Source organism: Siphateles boraxobius, unplaced genomic scaffold (genome assembly GCF_051911475.1).
Source record: "Siphateles boraxobius isolate OS27281-9 unplaced genomic scaffold, OSU_SipBor_1 77, whole genome shotgun sequence".
NCBI lineage: Eukaryota > Metazoa > Chordata > Actinopteri > Cypriniformes > Leuciscidae > Siphateles > Siphateles boraxobius.
The window spans coordinates 15,575,695-15,593,097 of NW_027509205.1; the positions used below are offsets into that span (position 1 = coordinate 15,575,695).

The 17,403-nt window shown below is 44.4% G+C and overlaps 1 protein-coding gene across 3 annotated transcripts in view; it reads left to right on the plus strand.

The window, feature by feature from the left end:
- Nucleotides 1–17,403, plus strand: part of plxna1a (plexin A1a) — a 226,431-nt gene that overhangs the window by 94,288 nt on the left and 114,740 nt on the right. For all 3 annotated transcript variants that reach the window (XM_077218621.1, XM_077218622.1, XM_077218623.1), the window contains exon 4: nucleotides 5,073–5,204. In XM_077218621.1, the coding sequence (XP_077074736.1) occupies nucleotides 5,073–5,204 (132 nt within the window). The remainder of the gene's footprint in view (nucleotides 1–5,072; nucleotides 5,205–17,403) is intronic.

A 17,403-nucleotide genomic window follows, 5' to 3' on the forward strand; every position in this document is an offset into this window, starting at 1 on the left:
TCTGGGGACCAAGCATTGACGCCCCTTCTTCCTTTATTATTTCCCCCTCTTCTCTCGCTTGCGCCGTCTTTCCCCCTTATCATTTAGTCACCATGATGCCGCACACGACAACACAAAGACTGAACAGATGCGACATTGATCTTCGGCGTCTCCAGCTGGATTATACCCCTGGTTTATTCAAGCCAGTCAAGCATTCAAAGACAAACCTGCTCCTGTTTCCTTGTCTTATTAATGATGAAACTCACCGGGGAGTGGGCATTGGGTCCCCGGGAGCCGCGCAGTGGCTTGCCATCATTGTGCCCACTGGGACTGTCTGTCCACGGCTGCTTTTTGGCCGGCATCCTATAGAGAGAGCAGCAGCATGGCAGAGAAAGATGATTAATTTCACAGAGTAATCTGTCACGCTGATCAAGCTCAATGAGTTTGTGTGTACCAGGTTCTGTTCCTGCCGGTGAGATGCAGACTGTGAAGTCAGCAGGTGCCATGGGAAGTCTTGGATGCCCTCCAGAAAAGGGTCAAAGAGGCTGGAGACACTCGTACGAAGCGACTCTTCCTGTTACCCTTTCAGAGGGTACAACAACATTGTAGTGTATATTGCAACATTTAATATTGTATAATTGGCTCCCTTTTCATGAGTTGGCTGCTTTATAAGATTTAAGGCTTTTTAAAATGTTTTATTTATTTTATTTTTAATAGGCCTTTTGTATATATATATATATATATATATATATATATAGTAAAACTGTAAAAAATACCACAAAAGGTCCACGAGCCAGGACTCGAACTCGGGACGCCCGAAGCGCAACTATGCTATATGTCGGCGTGCTTCCCACGAGGTAACTGACGCTGACATATAACTGTTTTTTTTTTAAATTTTTTAAAATTATATTTAATCCTACTTACTTGCATTCAAATTCAAACTGCAATTATGTATCCCATGTTTCACCCAAATGAAAATTTCAGAATTGAATTTGAATTTAATATAAATTTTCAATTCAGTTGAGTACAGTATATTTCAATTCAGTATATACCAGTTGCACAGCACTGGTATATATTTTCAATTTTGCAATATTACCTCCTAATTTCATCTGAACGACAAATTTAGAATGATGTGGAAAAAAAGAAACATTGAAGTCAAACTGCAGCAGCAGGGAAAAGAAAGAGCCTGTGGAAAACCCAGCATGCTTTCAATCCTACATTTCAAGTCAGCATCCTTTATTGATCATACTCCAGTGCGTTGATGTCAAGACATGAAACGTCCGAGAGCGACCTCATGGTCCGCACATTATCCGTGGCTGAGAGGGCACTAATGAAATTGGATTCAGGCTCATCTGGAAAGTGCCCTCCTGTTTGATTTAATTAGCCAAATGTCTCCGTTCCCCATCCAGGCTGGAGTAAAATGATTTTCAACGACGGAGAGTTGATGGGTCGCCACAGTCTCCGGCAGAGATATGCCTGGGTTTTGTGACAAAACTCCTGTCAATCATTCTCTCCAACAAAGCTCTGAAGGTATTTCAGTATTAGAGCTGCCTGTCAGGGACAACCTTCTTTTTTCTTTTCTTTTCTTTTTTTTCCCCATTTGAAGGATTACATAAGACATGGCTACAAGCTCTTTTATGTCTACGACAGTTTATCATTGTATTGACTGTTGACCTCGCTGATGTCATAAGGTCACATACAAATTCATACGTGGTTTACCGGAGATGTTGACAAGATTGAAAAGGCCAGACCTGTTTCAATTTGCTCTGAAGCCGTCAAGAGTGACCCTTCATTGAACCCTGGTCCACCTTAATTATTGTTCATCCATAGACCAACATTAAGGAAGACTGCAGGGCTCTGTTTCTTAATTTATAGGTTCCTATTTTAGGTTATTACCCAATGCGCTCATTATGTGCAGTCTAAAGCAAGAGGCTAGAAGGGTTTGCTTCTCTCCTGAAATGATTCTGCCATGACTTACCGTAATGGGTCCATAAACATGAGAAAATAATGCAAGTAGCAATCATGGAACATATTCATCTAATAAGATGGTCTGAATTCAATATTTGTTTTGGGATGAATGATTTGAGTGCGACACATAGAGAAGTCGTCCCCAAGGACATTCGGCTGTTTTTAGTTTAAAGGTGAAGCGTCATTTAAAAGGTACATTATAAAATTACGTGTTCTCTATTGACCTCTTTGGTTGAAACATAGCATTGCAAGTTACATGTTAAGTTATTATTATTATTTTATTTAATCAGTTGTACTCTGGCATTGCTTTTCTACGTAGATAAATCTGACTGTTTGATATGTAATATTGAAATACAACATTTTAATTCTATATTTTAAATATAACTATAGTTTTATTTAAAATTCATACATTTTAGTATTTATTTTATTTATTTTTTTATTAAAAATACATCAATAAAATAAATAATACGATTAAGTTATAATTATTAAATTGTTTTTTTTAAATATATAATTTAATTTGATTTTGTTTATAATATTTTTTGTACTGTAAACTTCTATCATAGTGTTTCTGTGATCATTTGGGCTGTTCATGTAAATATGTCTTTGTGCTGGCGCATAAGTCATTAACCTTCAGAAATGTCACTGTATAGGTCAAAAGGTTAAGTCTTTAAATCACATTGTTCTTTTACCCAGTGACAGAAAATGATATATAAAGGATAGACAGTAGCAGTAATACTCCAGACTATAAGGTGCATTGGGATTCAGCAGCAGTCAGTGGGGAGAACAGGATTTGTTTTTGTTTTTTTCACCTTCCAACTTCATCTCTCCTGACACCTTTATTAAGGCAGTGAGAGACAGAGAGTTCTCTAGCTCTTCCTGCTTCTTGCTGTTAAAGAGAAGATGGGCCATCTGCCAAGAATCTGCAATTTGAAGAGTCATTGAACAATTACGTCAATCTGCACGACTCTAAAAAAGGGCGGGAAAATGCAGATGGCAATTCTTGCTCACCCTTGAAGAACAATTATATATGTTTAACCCATTTAATCAGTTTCATATGGCAGGGAAACTTGCTGGAGAGTTTGTTAGTTGCATTGTCCTGCAAGTTTTAGGCATATCGAAAAATCGCATACAGTGGCCAGTATTTTTAGATTAGTATTCCTGTTCCATGCGGCTAAAGCATTCTCCATGTTGTGCATTCTCCTGCTCGGACACAGGGGAAGATCCTTTCTCTCTCTCTTCCAGCTCGGTCCCACTGCAGGAACTTCAGCCTTGCTTGGCAAGAGTTCCAGAAGGATTGGCTGAGAGAGAGGATGAGATGTCCTTGAGCTGTTATCTGCCACTACTTCATAATGAACAGCGTCCCGCGGGAGTAATGCTCAATGATCTGATGGAGGGGGGAACATGGACAACAGACTCCAAATCCCAGACTGCTTTGCTGTTATTTGACCCTCCATCACTCACTGAGCAACAATATACAGGGTTACCACAATCATGGAAAATCTTGAATTAAAATGTGTGTAAAAAGTTAAAGCTGGAAATAAAAAATAGAAAATCTTTCTCATTTGGGCTGGGCTTGCTTGCTTGTTTTTTAATAACAAAACGAAAAAAATTAGCTGTAAAATGTAAAGGCCCTTTCAGTAAAATGAACAAGCCTCGGGCTGAAGGAAATGCAAATTCACGCCTGTATAGAGGGTTAAACAAATCGTTCAGCTTTGGAGAAGAACAAAACGCAGAACACTTGTGATGTTCATCTAAAGTCATTTTAGCTTTTTAGTATGTTGAATTGGGTCAACGAAGGTCAGCAGCAAAGACATTGGTTAATAAAATGAGATTAAATACATAAAGTATATGTGTTATATGAAACAAATAATTATTGCTGGTTCGCCTAATATTCTGAGTTTGCATTACACTGTTTTTATTCATGTTGAGGAATAATTAATCTGTTGTTGTGCAAGTGAGATTAGTAAATGCATGTTCACATTTAGTCTACAACTACAAAAACATCATGTTTTCACAGCGTACACAACGCCTCTAAAACTTACTCATAATTTCTCTCAGCATGGGGACAAGAGAGCTGTCAGTCAATAAATGGGAAAACAAAGTAACCTGTGTTACTTATTTAAAAAAGTAACTCAGATATTTTGTTGTAAATTTAAAAGTAATGCATTACTATAATAGTTACTATAAAAAAGTAATCTGATTACATAATTTGCGTTACTTGTAGTGCGTTACCCCCGACAGTATATAAATTGATTTTTCCCCCTATATATTATGTTCTATAAATGTGGCAGTTTACATGAGGCCACGTTGCACGGTTTTAGGTTTTAGTTAAAAAACAGAACTGCTGATTAAGTTCACTCTATTTTCAGATGTTTGTAGATGTAATTTTAGTTCTCTTGAACCAGCTGCAGGGTTTGACCCAGATAGGCCACACTGACTCCCAGGTGTGGGCGGCTGAAAACTCCCTGCAACTCTTTCACTCTGTGCTGTGGACCTTTCTGAGGAAAACCAAACTGCTTTACCAGCTTTTGTGTTTCTGTAAGTGGGTCGGACGGCGCTCTAGTGTACTCCGGTGCTGCAGGCGCTCTCTTCATTAGCAATGGGGTGGTGTCAGAGGGCCCAGGTAATGCGCTCCCATGGCGCTCAGCGAAGGGGACGGTCATTAATCAGCGGGACACGGCACCAGAGCCGAGCACATCATTAGGCCCTGAAACACCACGGGATCCTGAGGTCACGCTCCCTTGACCCTGCATCAATAAGGCCAGGAATGGTGACTTAAAGGAGGGTATAGTTCTGGCTGATGCTATGGTGGGCCAAACAGAAAGTGATGCTGCGTTTATTATTGACCAAGATGCATTTTTTTTATCATCGGTCGAGACCACTGTTGCTCCTTTTTAAGCATTGATGTGAAGGCAGCGGAGTTAAATTGGAAATATTATCCAGCTTAGAGAGACACCAAACCAATAACTTTCATTTAATTTTCATTATAATGCCATTTTTTCTACCTTCTAAAAGCCAGAATGCTGAACAAAGTGAACAGCAAATCAGAACATTAGCGAGATTGCACAAATCCAAAGTATATTTGATCTTTAATATTCAACGTATATCTTCTTTGTTTCTTTCAGATCTTGGTGAACTCCATTACCCAGCCTGCACTGCTGTATGAGAACGTGGTGGTGAGCGAAGGGAAACCAATTTTGAGGGACATGCTGTTCAGCCCTGACCATCAATACATCTACACGCTCACAGAGAAAGAGGTAAGACTTCAGGGAGTTTGCATGTTTGTGATGGCCGACGTGTTTTATTTGGCTAGAATGTTCTGAGGAGCCCGATGGACAAGATGTGTGGTTTGGTCACGCACATGAGTCCCCAAAGAGGCCAAATAGAAAAGGAAAACACACAGAGAATGAAAATGAAGAGACACATTTGCTAAACAATTGGTTGAAATAACACGTGTGAAAGTATGAGAATTTAGATTCTTAAGTTCAGTTAAGCCATTGTTTGCCTTGATTTTTACATTTATGGATTTGACAGACGCTTTTATCCAAAGTGACTTACTGCATGTTGCATTTTAAGGCTTACATTATATCAGTTCCTGCATTTCCTTGCAATCAAACCCATGTCTTTTGAGTTCTGTACTTTGTGAGATCCTGGAAATGCTTACTGCAATGGTTGTAAAACTACGTAAGTCGATTTTGACACAATATAGGCTTTTTACACTAATATTAGCGTTAGAATGTATTTTGTCTAACATTATTTTTAACAGAACATGTAGCCTATTTTTACAAACTTTTTAGTTTTTAGTTTTTTTATAATTATGATTATGTTGAGACCCTTTATTGAATTAAGCAAATTCTCATCATCAGAATAAAAGTCATAATAATAATTAATTTTTAAAAAAAAAATTTTTTTTAAAGAAATGTATATGTAGGCACCATTTTTTTATCTTCTAACTAATTTCAAGCATTTCAAGTCTGGCAGACTTTACCTCAGTATTGTGACGAGTGAAACGGAATATTGAATGAGAAAAATAGAGGTGGTGGCTTGTTTTTACCCTCTGGGAATTGATTGGATCTAGAAAAGGAGGCGTTCCATTCAGCTCACTGTCTACCCAAGCCGTCAAACTGACGTCATCAGAGAAGGACGGCCATTCCAGAGGGGAAGTACATTTTCAGGTTTTGATTAGATTACGAATAAAAAAAAAATGTGTGTGAATTAATTTGCACCGATGAATTTTTCACCACAAGACTAGAAATGTGCGCTAACAAAGTAAAGGGGGTCAATTTTGATTTCATCCTGACTTTAAGCATTTGCCTTTACATCAGAAAGTTTTTTTCAGATAACAACCACAAAAGAATTCAAATATGTCCAAACCTTTGATTGATAAGTGTTTACAGTAGCTGGGTTGGACTTTAATTTTATGAATGTAGATGCTGCATTTTTTACCCCCCAAAAAACAAGAAAAAAACTGTTTAGTATGTGTATTATTCAATATGCTGTTCCCTTTCAGTCGAGAACGTCAGACGTAGTCGACGGTCGACTGAATTGGAATTGGGATCTCGCTAGAGAGCCTGTCTTCTTCGAGTACTATTGAACGAGCCAATGTAATTGGCGTGCGTGATTCGCATCACACACTCCGCCCCCGCGGCGCGGGTATAAATACGGAAGTGGATGCACGCACTAGTTGCCTTTCGCTTCGGAGCCGATCGTTTGATGTCTCTGAGAGTGCTGTTGTCTACAACGAGCGAGTGTGTCGGTGTTCTTCAGGAAGACTCTCCCAGTGCTGGTGTTCTACAGCGCGAGTGCAGCGGTGATCGCGAGCTTTGAGCTCTCAACTGCTGTTTTAACAGCAACAAATTTCTAAATGTTTGTGTGTGTTGATGGCTGGTTAGAGGGCGGAAAAGTGAGTGCTTCACTGTTTCAGTTCTCTGTTCAGTGTTGCCGCGGTCATTCCCCTGTGTGCTCCGGCACTGGTGACGGTCCTATTTTCTGAAAGAGCAACACGGGTGCGTTTGCGTCTTTTTCAAGATGTCATTCCGCCCGTGCGTTTCTGGGTGCGGTCGTTCCCTGTCTCTCTCTGATGGTCACAACTGTTGTGTCACGTGTTTGGCTTACAGCACGCTGAGACAGCTTTTGTGGACAGCTCATGTTTTCACTGTGGGAACATGACTGTCGCAGTGTTGAGGGCGAGACTCGCCTTCGTTCGCGGAGAGCGAGTCCCCATTACCATGCCCCACCCTCGGGTGCTGTGTGGGATGGGTGACCGGAGGATAGTGTTGGATGTCCCACCCGGTAACCATTCCCTGTGGGCTCCTCACTCCTCCCTTCCACTGCAACCACTGGAGCCTCCTGTGTTGTCTGCTGGTCCATCTGTAATGGGTGGGCCAGCGGTTTCACTCGGGGCTCCCCTGGAGGACAGGACGCCGATTGCAGCATCGGAGGGTGAGCTGACTTCTAGAGATGATGACTCGGCTGCATTGTCTCCCTCCGGGAGTTCAATGTTGCCCGAGCCGGATCCAGAATTATCAGCTATGCTGAAACGGGCCGCCGAGGCTGCCGGGCTCGAGTGGAACCTCCACCGTGTCCCGTTCAGTCTCGGTTGGAATCTGGAGTTTGGTATCTTGGGGCGGGCCGCGCTGGTTCTCAGCTCGCCGCCCCAGTGCCTTTCTTTCCCGAAATGCATGGAGAGCTTATCAGGTGGTGAACAGCACCTTTCTCTGCCAGAAACTGCCTGAATAGCTTTTCCCCCTCATTACCCTTGATGGAGGAACGGTGAAGGGTTGCGAGGTGTCCCTCCATTGGAGCGGTCTGTGGACACAGGTGCACCTGTGTCCGGCGGCCGCTGCCTTTTGGGGGGATCCTCGTCTCCCCCCTAAGGCCTGTGAGTTTCGTCTGTTCCGACGGGCAGAGCTTACAAAGCCTGTGGGCAAGCCCCTTCCTCTTGCGTGCCATGGCGTTGCTGCAGGCTAGGGTCATAGGTGAGCACCGCACTGCATCCGACCTCACCCTCCGGGGTACGGGTGTCGTAGCGTGCGTGATCGGTCTGGCGATGTCCACCTTGGTGGTCCAGTAGCGCCTTCGTTGGCTCAGCCTGGTTGGTATGGCGGATGCGGACAAGGTTCGGTTCCTGGTCTCCCCAATTTCCCAGGTTGGGCTGGTCGGCGACGCGGTGGAGAACTGCATCAAACAGTTCTCTGCCGCTCAAGCGCAGACGGAGGTCATCCGGCACATCCTGCCCCGGTGGCCAGCTGCTGCCTCCACCCGCCGCCGGTGGCAGCTCCTCCGCCTGCTCGTCGCCGTGGGTGTTCTCCGGCCGCCGCTCCTGCTGGCCCTCCGCAGCAGCCTCCACCCAGGCCTCAGCATGGAGCCGGCCGCAGTAGAGACGCCCAGCCCGCTCCAGGCGCTGCCAAGCCAGGTGGCAAGCGACAGCGAAAGCATTCCGGAGCGGGCCGCCCAGGAATGGATGAGATGCTCTTGGAGTGGCACGATCACTCCCTCCCCCCGGGTGAGGGCCGGGTGGAGCCTTTGTTTGTGTGTGTGTCTGTTCCGCCGCTGGCTCCCTAAAAAAAAAAAAAAAAAAGCGGAGCAAGCGGTACCCACACTTCAAAGAGAGAGCAATTTCATCTGTTCCTGGGTCCCAAGAGGGCCAGTCTGGCGGGTGTGACCCTGTATAGCCTTACACCCCTCAGCTCCCCCTTGGTCGCCAGCAGGCAGCTTGGTGCGTTCGAGGACCCGGTCATCCGCCTTCTCACGCGCCCCCTGCCGCTTGTGGAGACAGGTAAGTGTTGCACAGCACACTAACACCACTCTCTCTACTTTGCTGCCCCACCTCAGGCTCGGCTACCCCGCTCAAGTCAGTGATAGTCATCACATTAGGTGTTGAGCAGACGTGCTCCTGAAAATTCAGTGATATTCATCACACCGAGTGTTGAGCAGTGCTCCTGACTTGTGCGTGCTTATCTTATCCTGCTGGCGAAGGATTTGATATAGCCGCTCCTCCAGCCGGTACGAAGGCCAGTTGTAAACTCGTTCTTCGTGCTACTAGGGGGTGGGTCGTGACCATCTTGGCCCAAGATTGGTCTGCAGCTTTGACCTGAAAGACATGTGCTTCAGATCTCTACCTCCCGCACCGCAGGCCATCCTGTGTGTTGCGTCTAAGGGTGGAGTATCAGTACAGTGTCCTTCCCCTCGAGTGCTCCAGAGCCCGTTGGGTCGTCAGGTCAACTGGAAGAAAGTAGTCTCGCCCACGGGCTGAGTATCTCTTTCTTAGTTTTGGAGAGGTACTCGGTCCAACATGTCTCTCCAATGAGAATGTGTTCAGCTGGTGTTGAAGTGAGAAAGGGTCCCACTGAAAGAACTTTCAGAGGCTCCTGGGGTATATGGTAGTCGCAGCCTTTGGCTTCCTCCATATGTGACCGCTTCAGCGCTAGCTTCACGATCGAGTCCCGAGGTGACCGTGGCAGAGCAGCTCACCCTGTGTGACTATAGTTCATCCCGGTCTGCTGCCAAACCCTCTTCAACAGAGGGGCCATGTACAAAGGGCGTGTTTTAACGGGGGCCTGGGCGACCCCCGACTACACGGGCATTCGTGCCTCGAGTTGTTAGACATTGCGACCGTTGCGCAAGCTTCCCCTGCATGTCACAAACTCACCCGTCACCTCCTCCTTGGAGTCAGACGCTTCTGAGGGCGCCTTGTTCCACTCCTCCCGCTTACTCAATCGTGCCGCCATCGAGCCTCACGACAGTTATAGCCAGGGCAGTGGAGACTCCATCCCCTGGGTCCGGCTGGGTCATGACCATTCCGGGGCCGCTCAGTTGCCCCCCCGGTTTTATTTTTCCGCCAGTGTTTGGGTAAACCGAGCGGACTACCCTTGGACAAACACTGGGTCTCAGCTGCCCCAGGGGCCCGCAGAAATGCGTTTAACCCCAGTGAGCCTTCTAAAAGTGACTGCGACTCATGGTCGCCTTGCGCCTGCTCCAGTCAGTGAAATCATCACTCTTCATGTTGAGCAGAATTGCTCCTGAAACTCAGTGAAGTTCATCGCACTCAGGTGTTGAGCAGCAATGCTCCTGTAGCTCTGTGAGTTCATCACAGGTAGCTCAGTGAATTCATCACACGCAGTGCTGAGCAGAAATGCTCCTGGTGCTCAGTGAAGTTCTTAGCACTCAAGTGTTGAGCAGAAATGCTCCTGCAGCTCAGTGAGTTTATCACACTCAGGTGTTGAGAAGTAATGCTCCTGAAGCTCAGTGAACTTGTCACACTCAAGTGCTGAGCAGAAATGCTCCTGTCGTTCAGTGAAGTTCTTCGCACTCAAGTGTTGAGCAGAAATGCTCCTGAAGCTCGGTGAGTTTATCACACTCAGGTGTTGAGCAGGAATGCTCCTGAAGCTCAGTGAACTTGTCACACCCAAGTGCTGAGCAGAAAATGCTCCTGAAGCCCAGTGATCTTCACATGTTGTGTTGAGCAATGCTCCTGTCTTTTGCGCCCGTCGCTTGCACCTACGTGCCAGGTCAGGAGAGGAACAGGTCTTCATAGTTGCCCCTTATTGGCCCAACTAGACCTGGTTCCCTTCAACAGCCTTCCTGACTTCCCCTGAAAACTCTTTCGGGGACGGGGCACGATGGCACACGCGTTCTTCCCCCGGAGATTCCGGGCGGTCTTACATCTGAACGCGGAGGTTCAGGTGGCTATCACAAGAACATGTGATAGTTACCATCACTTCTGCGAGCACCCCCTAGAATTGGGTAGCGTGCTTACGCCTTTAGAAGTGGAACCTAGTCGTTGAGTGCGTCTTCTCTCCAGAGGAGATCCTGAAAGCTTTCGATCACTTCAGTGCTCTCTTTCCTGCAAAATGGGTTGCAGTAGGCTGTTTTCCTTCACCCTCAAAATGATGTTGCCTCGGTGTTTAAACGACGCTCATCGTGTTGCAGAAGTATGCAGAAGCACGTTCTGATCGTCAGGTTCCTGAGGAGCAAGGTCTTGTAAATCCTTGTGTCCCTCTTTATCCTCTTGGGCCTTGTCCCTGGTGCGACTGCACTGCAGAGACCGCCCCTGAGCCACTGCAGGCAGTGAGTTAAAAATTCTGTTATATCAGTTCTCCTGCTCGCGTGGTCTCTACTAGAGGGTAGGGACTTGCTCGCTTTCGGTCAACGTATTGTGCCTGGAGTCTGGGCCGGCTAACTCTCACAAGCTGAGACCCCGGCTCGGATTGTGCCCAAGGTTCCTACCTCTCCCGTAATAGGAGCAGGTGGTGAGCCTGCAAGCGCTGCCCTGGAGGAGGCAGATCCAGCCCTGGCTTCTCTGTCCGTTCGCTTGGACGTGTACAGAATGCAAGTCATAGACCTCAGACCAGCTCTTCAAATATCTGTTGGAATTCAGCAGAGAGGGAAGGCTGTTTCCATGCAAAGTTGCACTTAGTGCTTGCCTTCATTTCGGCAAAGGTCCGAGATGCAACATGTCCACTTAGGTGTTGAGCTCCTCTATGATGAGTGTAAAGTGCTCCGCCTGGGCGTTGACGATATGCTTTGCTAAAACAGATTCTAGAGTTGGGGGCTGGACGACACCTAGTTGAACCGCTGCCTCACGTGGGCTCCCTTCTCATGAAGCCAGTTTCACCGTGAGCCCGGTTCAAGTGTCGGCTTGCTGCGCCATTCCCCTCCTATGGACTGGATACGTGCGCCTTTCTACTCCAGTTGAGTTCCCTTAAAATTGAACCCTGTTGAGTTCCTCCACACCCCTCCGACGTCAGACGTGCGGAACGTCTGGTGTTAGGCCTACCACTCGTAAGCAGTGTGGAACCTGTGTTAGGCTGGGTCCATATGTTGCGGTCCCTTCGGTGACCCCATATGTGTATTCTTCCACGATACGGCTCCCTGCGGTGAGCCCGTGTCTTCCCTTGGCATAGTCTCTCTGCCGTCACTGTCCGGTGTGTCTCCCCCCGTCTTAGGCTGGAGCCACCCCAGTGACATTCCATATGTTAGACTGCCCGGTTTCCGCCCAGTTCATATGTGTATTTTCCACATTACCTCCCTCTGGGTTGGATGTGGCTTCCGCAGCGTCCCTTCCTTCCAACGTACGGGGAACGCTTTCCCAGTGGTCCTGTAGGAACAGCAGTGACTTCCCTGGCCTAAGCCCTGTCCTTCCCCGCCTTAAGTTTGCGGGGGCATCAGGAGGCTTTGGTTTAGGCACTGGAAGGTGGCAGCGTTAGTGGCGTGTTCAATGGGTGATCCCAATTCAGTCGACCGTCGACTACGTCTGACGTTCTCGACTGAAAGGGAACGTCCTGGTTGCGTATGCAACCCACCGTTCCCTGAAGGAGGGAACGGAGGACGTAGTCCCCTTGCCACTACCGCTGGACCACCGCTGACCCCGGGTTACTCTCGGCTCCTCAGCGAAAAGCAACTAGTGCGTGCATCCACTTCCGTATTTATACCCGCGCCGCGGGGGCGGAGTGTGTGATGCGAATCACGCACGCCAATTACATTGGCTCGTTCAATAGTACTCGAAGAAGACAGGCTCTCTAGCGAGATCCCAATTCCAATTCAGTCGACCGTCGACTACGTCCTCCGTTCCCTCCTTCAGGGAACGGTGGGTTGCTTACGCAACCAGGACGTTTTTTATTCTGCACAGATTCACATGGTGAATTCGTTAGACTGTGTATGTGTGAGCATGTGTGAAAAAGAGAGACCCGGAACGTCTCCTGATTGTCTGCACGTGATATTCGACACTTTGTCGGCCCCCTTCCCACTTTTACACACACACACACACACACACACACACACACACACACACACACACACACACACACACACACACACACACACACACACACACACACACACACACACACACACACACACACACACACACAAGATGCGGCGCCTCTGGTAATTCACCACTTATCAGAGAAAATTGAGGAAGGGCTTCTCTGATCTTTTTTGATGGAAAAGAAAGCGTCCAAACCCTCCGTCACCCCCACCATCCCCCCTTTTTCACTCAGACCGAAGGCTGGAGAATTCTCTCTCTCCTCTTTTTCTCCTTCCGTCTCGCTCCTTCCTTTGTTTTCCTCTCGCCTCTTTCTTTGTGCTTTCATGTTCCCCTCACTAAGGGCTGATTGGAGTGCTTCCTGTCTTCCTCTCATTAAAGGGCATTTCCTTCATCACCGTAACCCCATTCACACTCCGCTGGCCCACACCGCCTCTGATTAGAGCACCGCACCACAGCGCCAGCCTCAAAAAGTCCTTAAAACCTGATCAAATCCAGGCATGAAAGCATTTATTCTACCGTTTAATGTCAGAGATTAAGAGGAAATACATGTGACAGAATCATTGCAAGCATTTAAATAATGTAACATGTTATTCACATGTTCATGCTGAAAAAAATGTAAGAGAGCTTTTAGAATGGAAATTGAAGGCAAGAAACCTTCACGGAAGTTCATGTTGATGGCATGAAGGTGGCTCTTGCTAATTGCTAACAAACCGCAGGTATTCATTTAAACTAGATGAGAGAGAACCGGAAGCATAGAACACTTTCTATGAAACCTGTGTTGTGCGTTAGAAAGATATTTGAATGCATTATAAAGCAATTTGATTTGATCTCGCAAAGCTTGTCGAGACCTTGTATAGTATATCTCTGCTTGTTTGCAATTCAAGGGTAACTAATGAACTTGTTGTTTGAATAAGTACTTCATGTTCTTTACTCAAGAAACACTATACTATTTAACACTATACTATATAAAGACTAATGTTTTTGTTTTTGAGGAGTGGAGGAGAGTGTCTTTGCATTTGTCAGTCTAGCATTTGTCATCGAGTCATAGCCAATACTTAAATAGCCTGGGTGTTAAAGAAAAAGTGCATAGCCAAAAAGTCCTCATTACTACTAGTTTGAAAAAAAGCATACTACTAGTTTATTACATCAATTATTAAAATAATACGATAATTGTTTTATTACTTAAAAATATTTATACATCATGGTAGTATTTGTTTGTCCTTCCTTTATGCTGATTTCAGTTTAGAAAATAAATCCTGTCCGGACTGGATGAGATTCCTTGCTTTGTTACATTAATGAGAATATAATAAAAATAAAGTCCCAATGCATTACAGTATGTAGCTGTCATACTTACTATTAATTCCATTGAAACGGATGTCATGTCAAAATAATGTAAACGGGTCAATAAAGTATTGTTCTAATAAAGTTGCAATAAAGTTAAAGTTCTTGTTTTTTTTGGTGGGGTTAAATATGACACTGTGCTCTTGTGAGATTCACTTTATAATACATATTGTAATGATATTGTGTCATAAATAATTGAAGCTACAGTTTAAAATACTTACCTATTCATGGCTACACCTTTAAAGAGTCTAATGCATTATAAAACATGATAAGGTTTTAGAAGGCTCCATGAATAGGTAAGTATTATAATGTATTATAACTGCTTTTAATTATTTACAAGAACATGCAACTGATTCTACGGGTATTATGGATGCATTAAGAATACATTTACAATGCATTCTATACACAGGCTTCATAGAAAGTGTTAATATTAATTTACCAATAACTCATTGTTGGTGAACAAGATCTTGCTAGCCCGAGGGACACATTCAAATCTAGACCAGAAATAACAGACAGGGAGAACATTTCCAGTCATAATTTACAAACCAAGCCAAACTGCTGACCTTTATCCTCATCGAGACCCTTAGGTTTAAGATCCAGACTGACAATGTTAGATGATTTTGCCTCTGCTCTTAATGTATTTACCGTAATGGTTCCCAATACACACACACACGCACACCTACAGCCTAGACATACAAAAACACGTTAGCTGCTCCAACACTGCGATCCATCAGCGCTTGGCGATAATTGTTTTTAATGTATCCACGTCTTCAGATGGAAAAGGTCCTGTAATTGGTATAGATGGTTTCTGTATGAGTGCCTCTGATACGGACGGCGTGTAGATTGCATGTTGAGAGGGCGGGCTTGATAACCCTTCAACACATTAACTTAGCGCGAGGAGCGTTAGGCTAACGTTCTTTAAATGGAGCTGTGTGTATTCGCTCTGCGCTCGGACTGATATTGATTTAAGTGCAGCTGTAAATGGCTTTGTTGTGAAAGGAGGTTTTATGGAGAAAGAATATTTGAACTATTATACAAACGAGGGGGAGGAAGTGCTTCTCTTACAGGAAGTTGTGCACATAACACTAGCGGTGGCCACACAGGGTAATGAACTGCCTCTGGAGGTTGAGAGCCATTGTAATGGAGATGAGAGCGGTGTTGCTGTGGTCTGCATGCGGGTGAGAATGTAAAACCATTAGGGTCAGATCATTGCTGTGGAAGGAAAGCATACAGACTGGCTTTGATTTCTTTAGCTTTTTTACTTTCTTAATAAATGGTCCTGGTCTTTTTGTGGAATTCCTCAGTGCATGTTAGTCTAAAGACAAAAATGTTTGATTTTGCGCTTTCTCCTTCTCTGAAGTAACTTTTCAGGAGATGTAACCAATGCTTGGTGATGCCAGGGAGCTATTAGTGTTTCTATGCTGTTGAAAAGGATCAAAGTTGTAAATAAAACGGATTATTGGATTGTTTCACAAGAAAATACTATTTAAGTCTTTGTATTTCAAAATATAATGTTTAATTCAGTATATATATTTATTTATTTAATTATTGAAAATTTACTAATTATTTCTGTATGAAAATGGTAAAAAAATAAACCCTACACCAAATGTTTCAAATATATTTAACATATAGATAGCATTGATGCTAAAAAGTAAAAAGAGAACTTAAACTAAAAAGAGAACTATTACAATTTGTTTTTGAAATAATGTAATTGAAATAAAGCTGCAATAAAATAAAATATAATAAATCATACTAAAATGGTTTCTATTGTAAGTCAGAAGAGCCCACCAATTAGATTTCTTTGATATTCAGATCTGATTTGAACCAAGCCATATCTACTGTGATAAGTCTGATTGTTTTTATCTCTTGTATTTATTTCTTAAATAGTAGTAGCACACCTCTCCTCAACAAAGTACATGATTTAATGTATATGGATCATATAGAGCTAAATACGTGTACTGTAAATAGCTTGAAAGTATAACACTATATTTTTATACTTAAAAAACGAAAGAAAAAAAAAACTTAACCCAGGCTAATCTGGTTTTCTGTTTTTTTTGAGGGGTTTGATGTGATTTAGGCTGGTTTAGCTGGCCGACCAGGGACAGATACAACTTTTTTTTTCACCAGGCTTAAGGGCTTTATTCCTAAATAAACAATTTCATGGTCCACTTCTCACAATCAAAGCCTAATGGTTAAATCAAGCCCTATCCTGCATTGTTTCTTACTTACTATATTTTGTCACAGTTGTCATTTGCATTACTGTGATCTTTAAGTGCATCTGTAAAATTAAGCCACAATTGTGTAGCTGGTTTATTGTGTCCACCTGCAGGAGTGGGTTTGGACGTACGGGATGAGGTGAATGAGTTTCACACGCAGGCCGCTCTCTCTCTCTCTCTCTTAGTCTGTAGCCGCTGCACACCAAGACCCAGAGGACCGAGCAAAAGAGAGAAGTGGAAATTAATTGGTTTGAAGCAATTTGTTCTGTCTTCTTTCCTTCATCTATCTTTTTTCTTTTCTTTCTCCCCTTTCTTTTAAGTGGCCCTCCTCCTATGGAGGAAGGAGTCAATGGGAGAGATGCCCCAGGGGTCATTTTCTTTCAAATAGCGGGTCCTCTCTCTCCCTCTCGCTCCGTCTCGCTGAGATATTGCCGTCTCTTTGAGAACTGACAGCGGTCGTGGGAGATAGATTGTGATTGGATCACTCCGGCTTCCTTGAAGCCATCTTTCATTAATTTTTCTCTCCCCACATTCACTTCTTTCCCTGTTTATCGTAATCTGAGGCATCTCGCCATCTCTCTTGTAAACAGCAGCGTCTAACAAGCCTCCGTCGCGTCTCTAGCCTGAGTCACGTATTTCTTCCTCCAGGTTTTATTATGTTTGAGGAGGTGGACGAACGACGACCGGTGTTCTTCTGTGAAAGCCAGAGATGTTATTGTTCCCCTTTGAATTTAGCGAACAGAAACTTTCTGTAAACGCAATCACACCGTAATCCGGCGTTCCGATCCGCCCCACATTTTAATATGTTGACTTCCGTACCTCAGGCTTACAGAGGTATCACACAGCATTAGAGGAGAGACCAGGATGCTAATGTTCAGTGATATTGCTGTTTCTTTCCCCATTTTCTCACTGATCTGGAGGAAGATGTGCCGTATGTTGTTCACGTCCGCCTCCCCCTTTGCTCCTTACATTTTTTTCTCTTTCTCCATTTGTATCTCTTCATTGGATAATAGAAACGGCAGGCGGAGGCGCATGTTGTGGCTCAAACATCAAAAACTCCATTTCGTTGGGTTGACAGAACAATTTTCCATTTCCCATATTCACACCCACTTAATTAAAAGTTGCTGATAG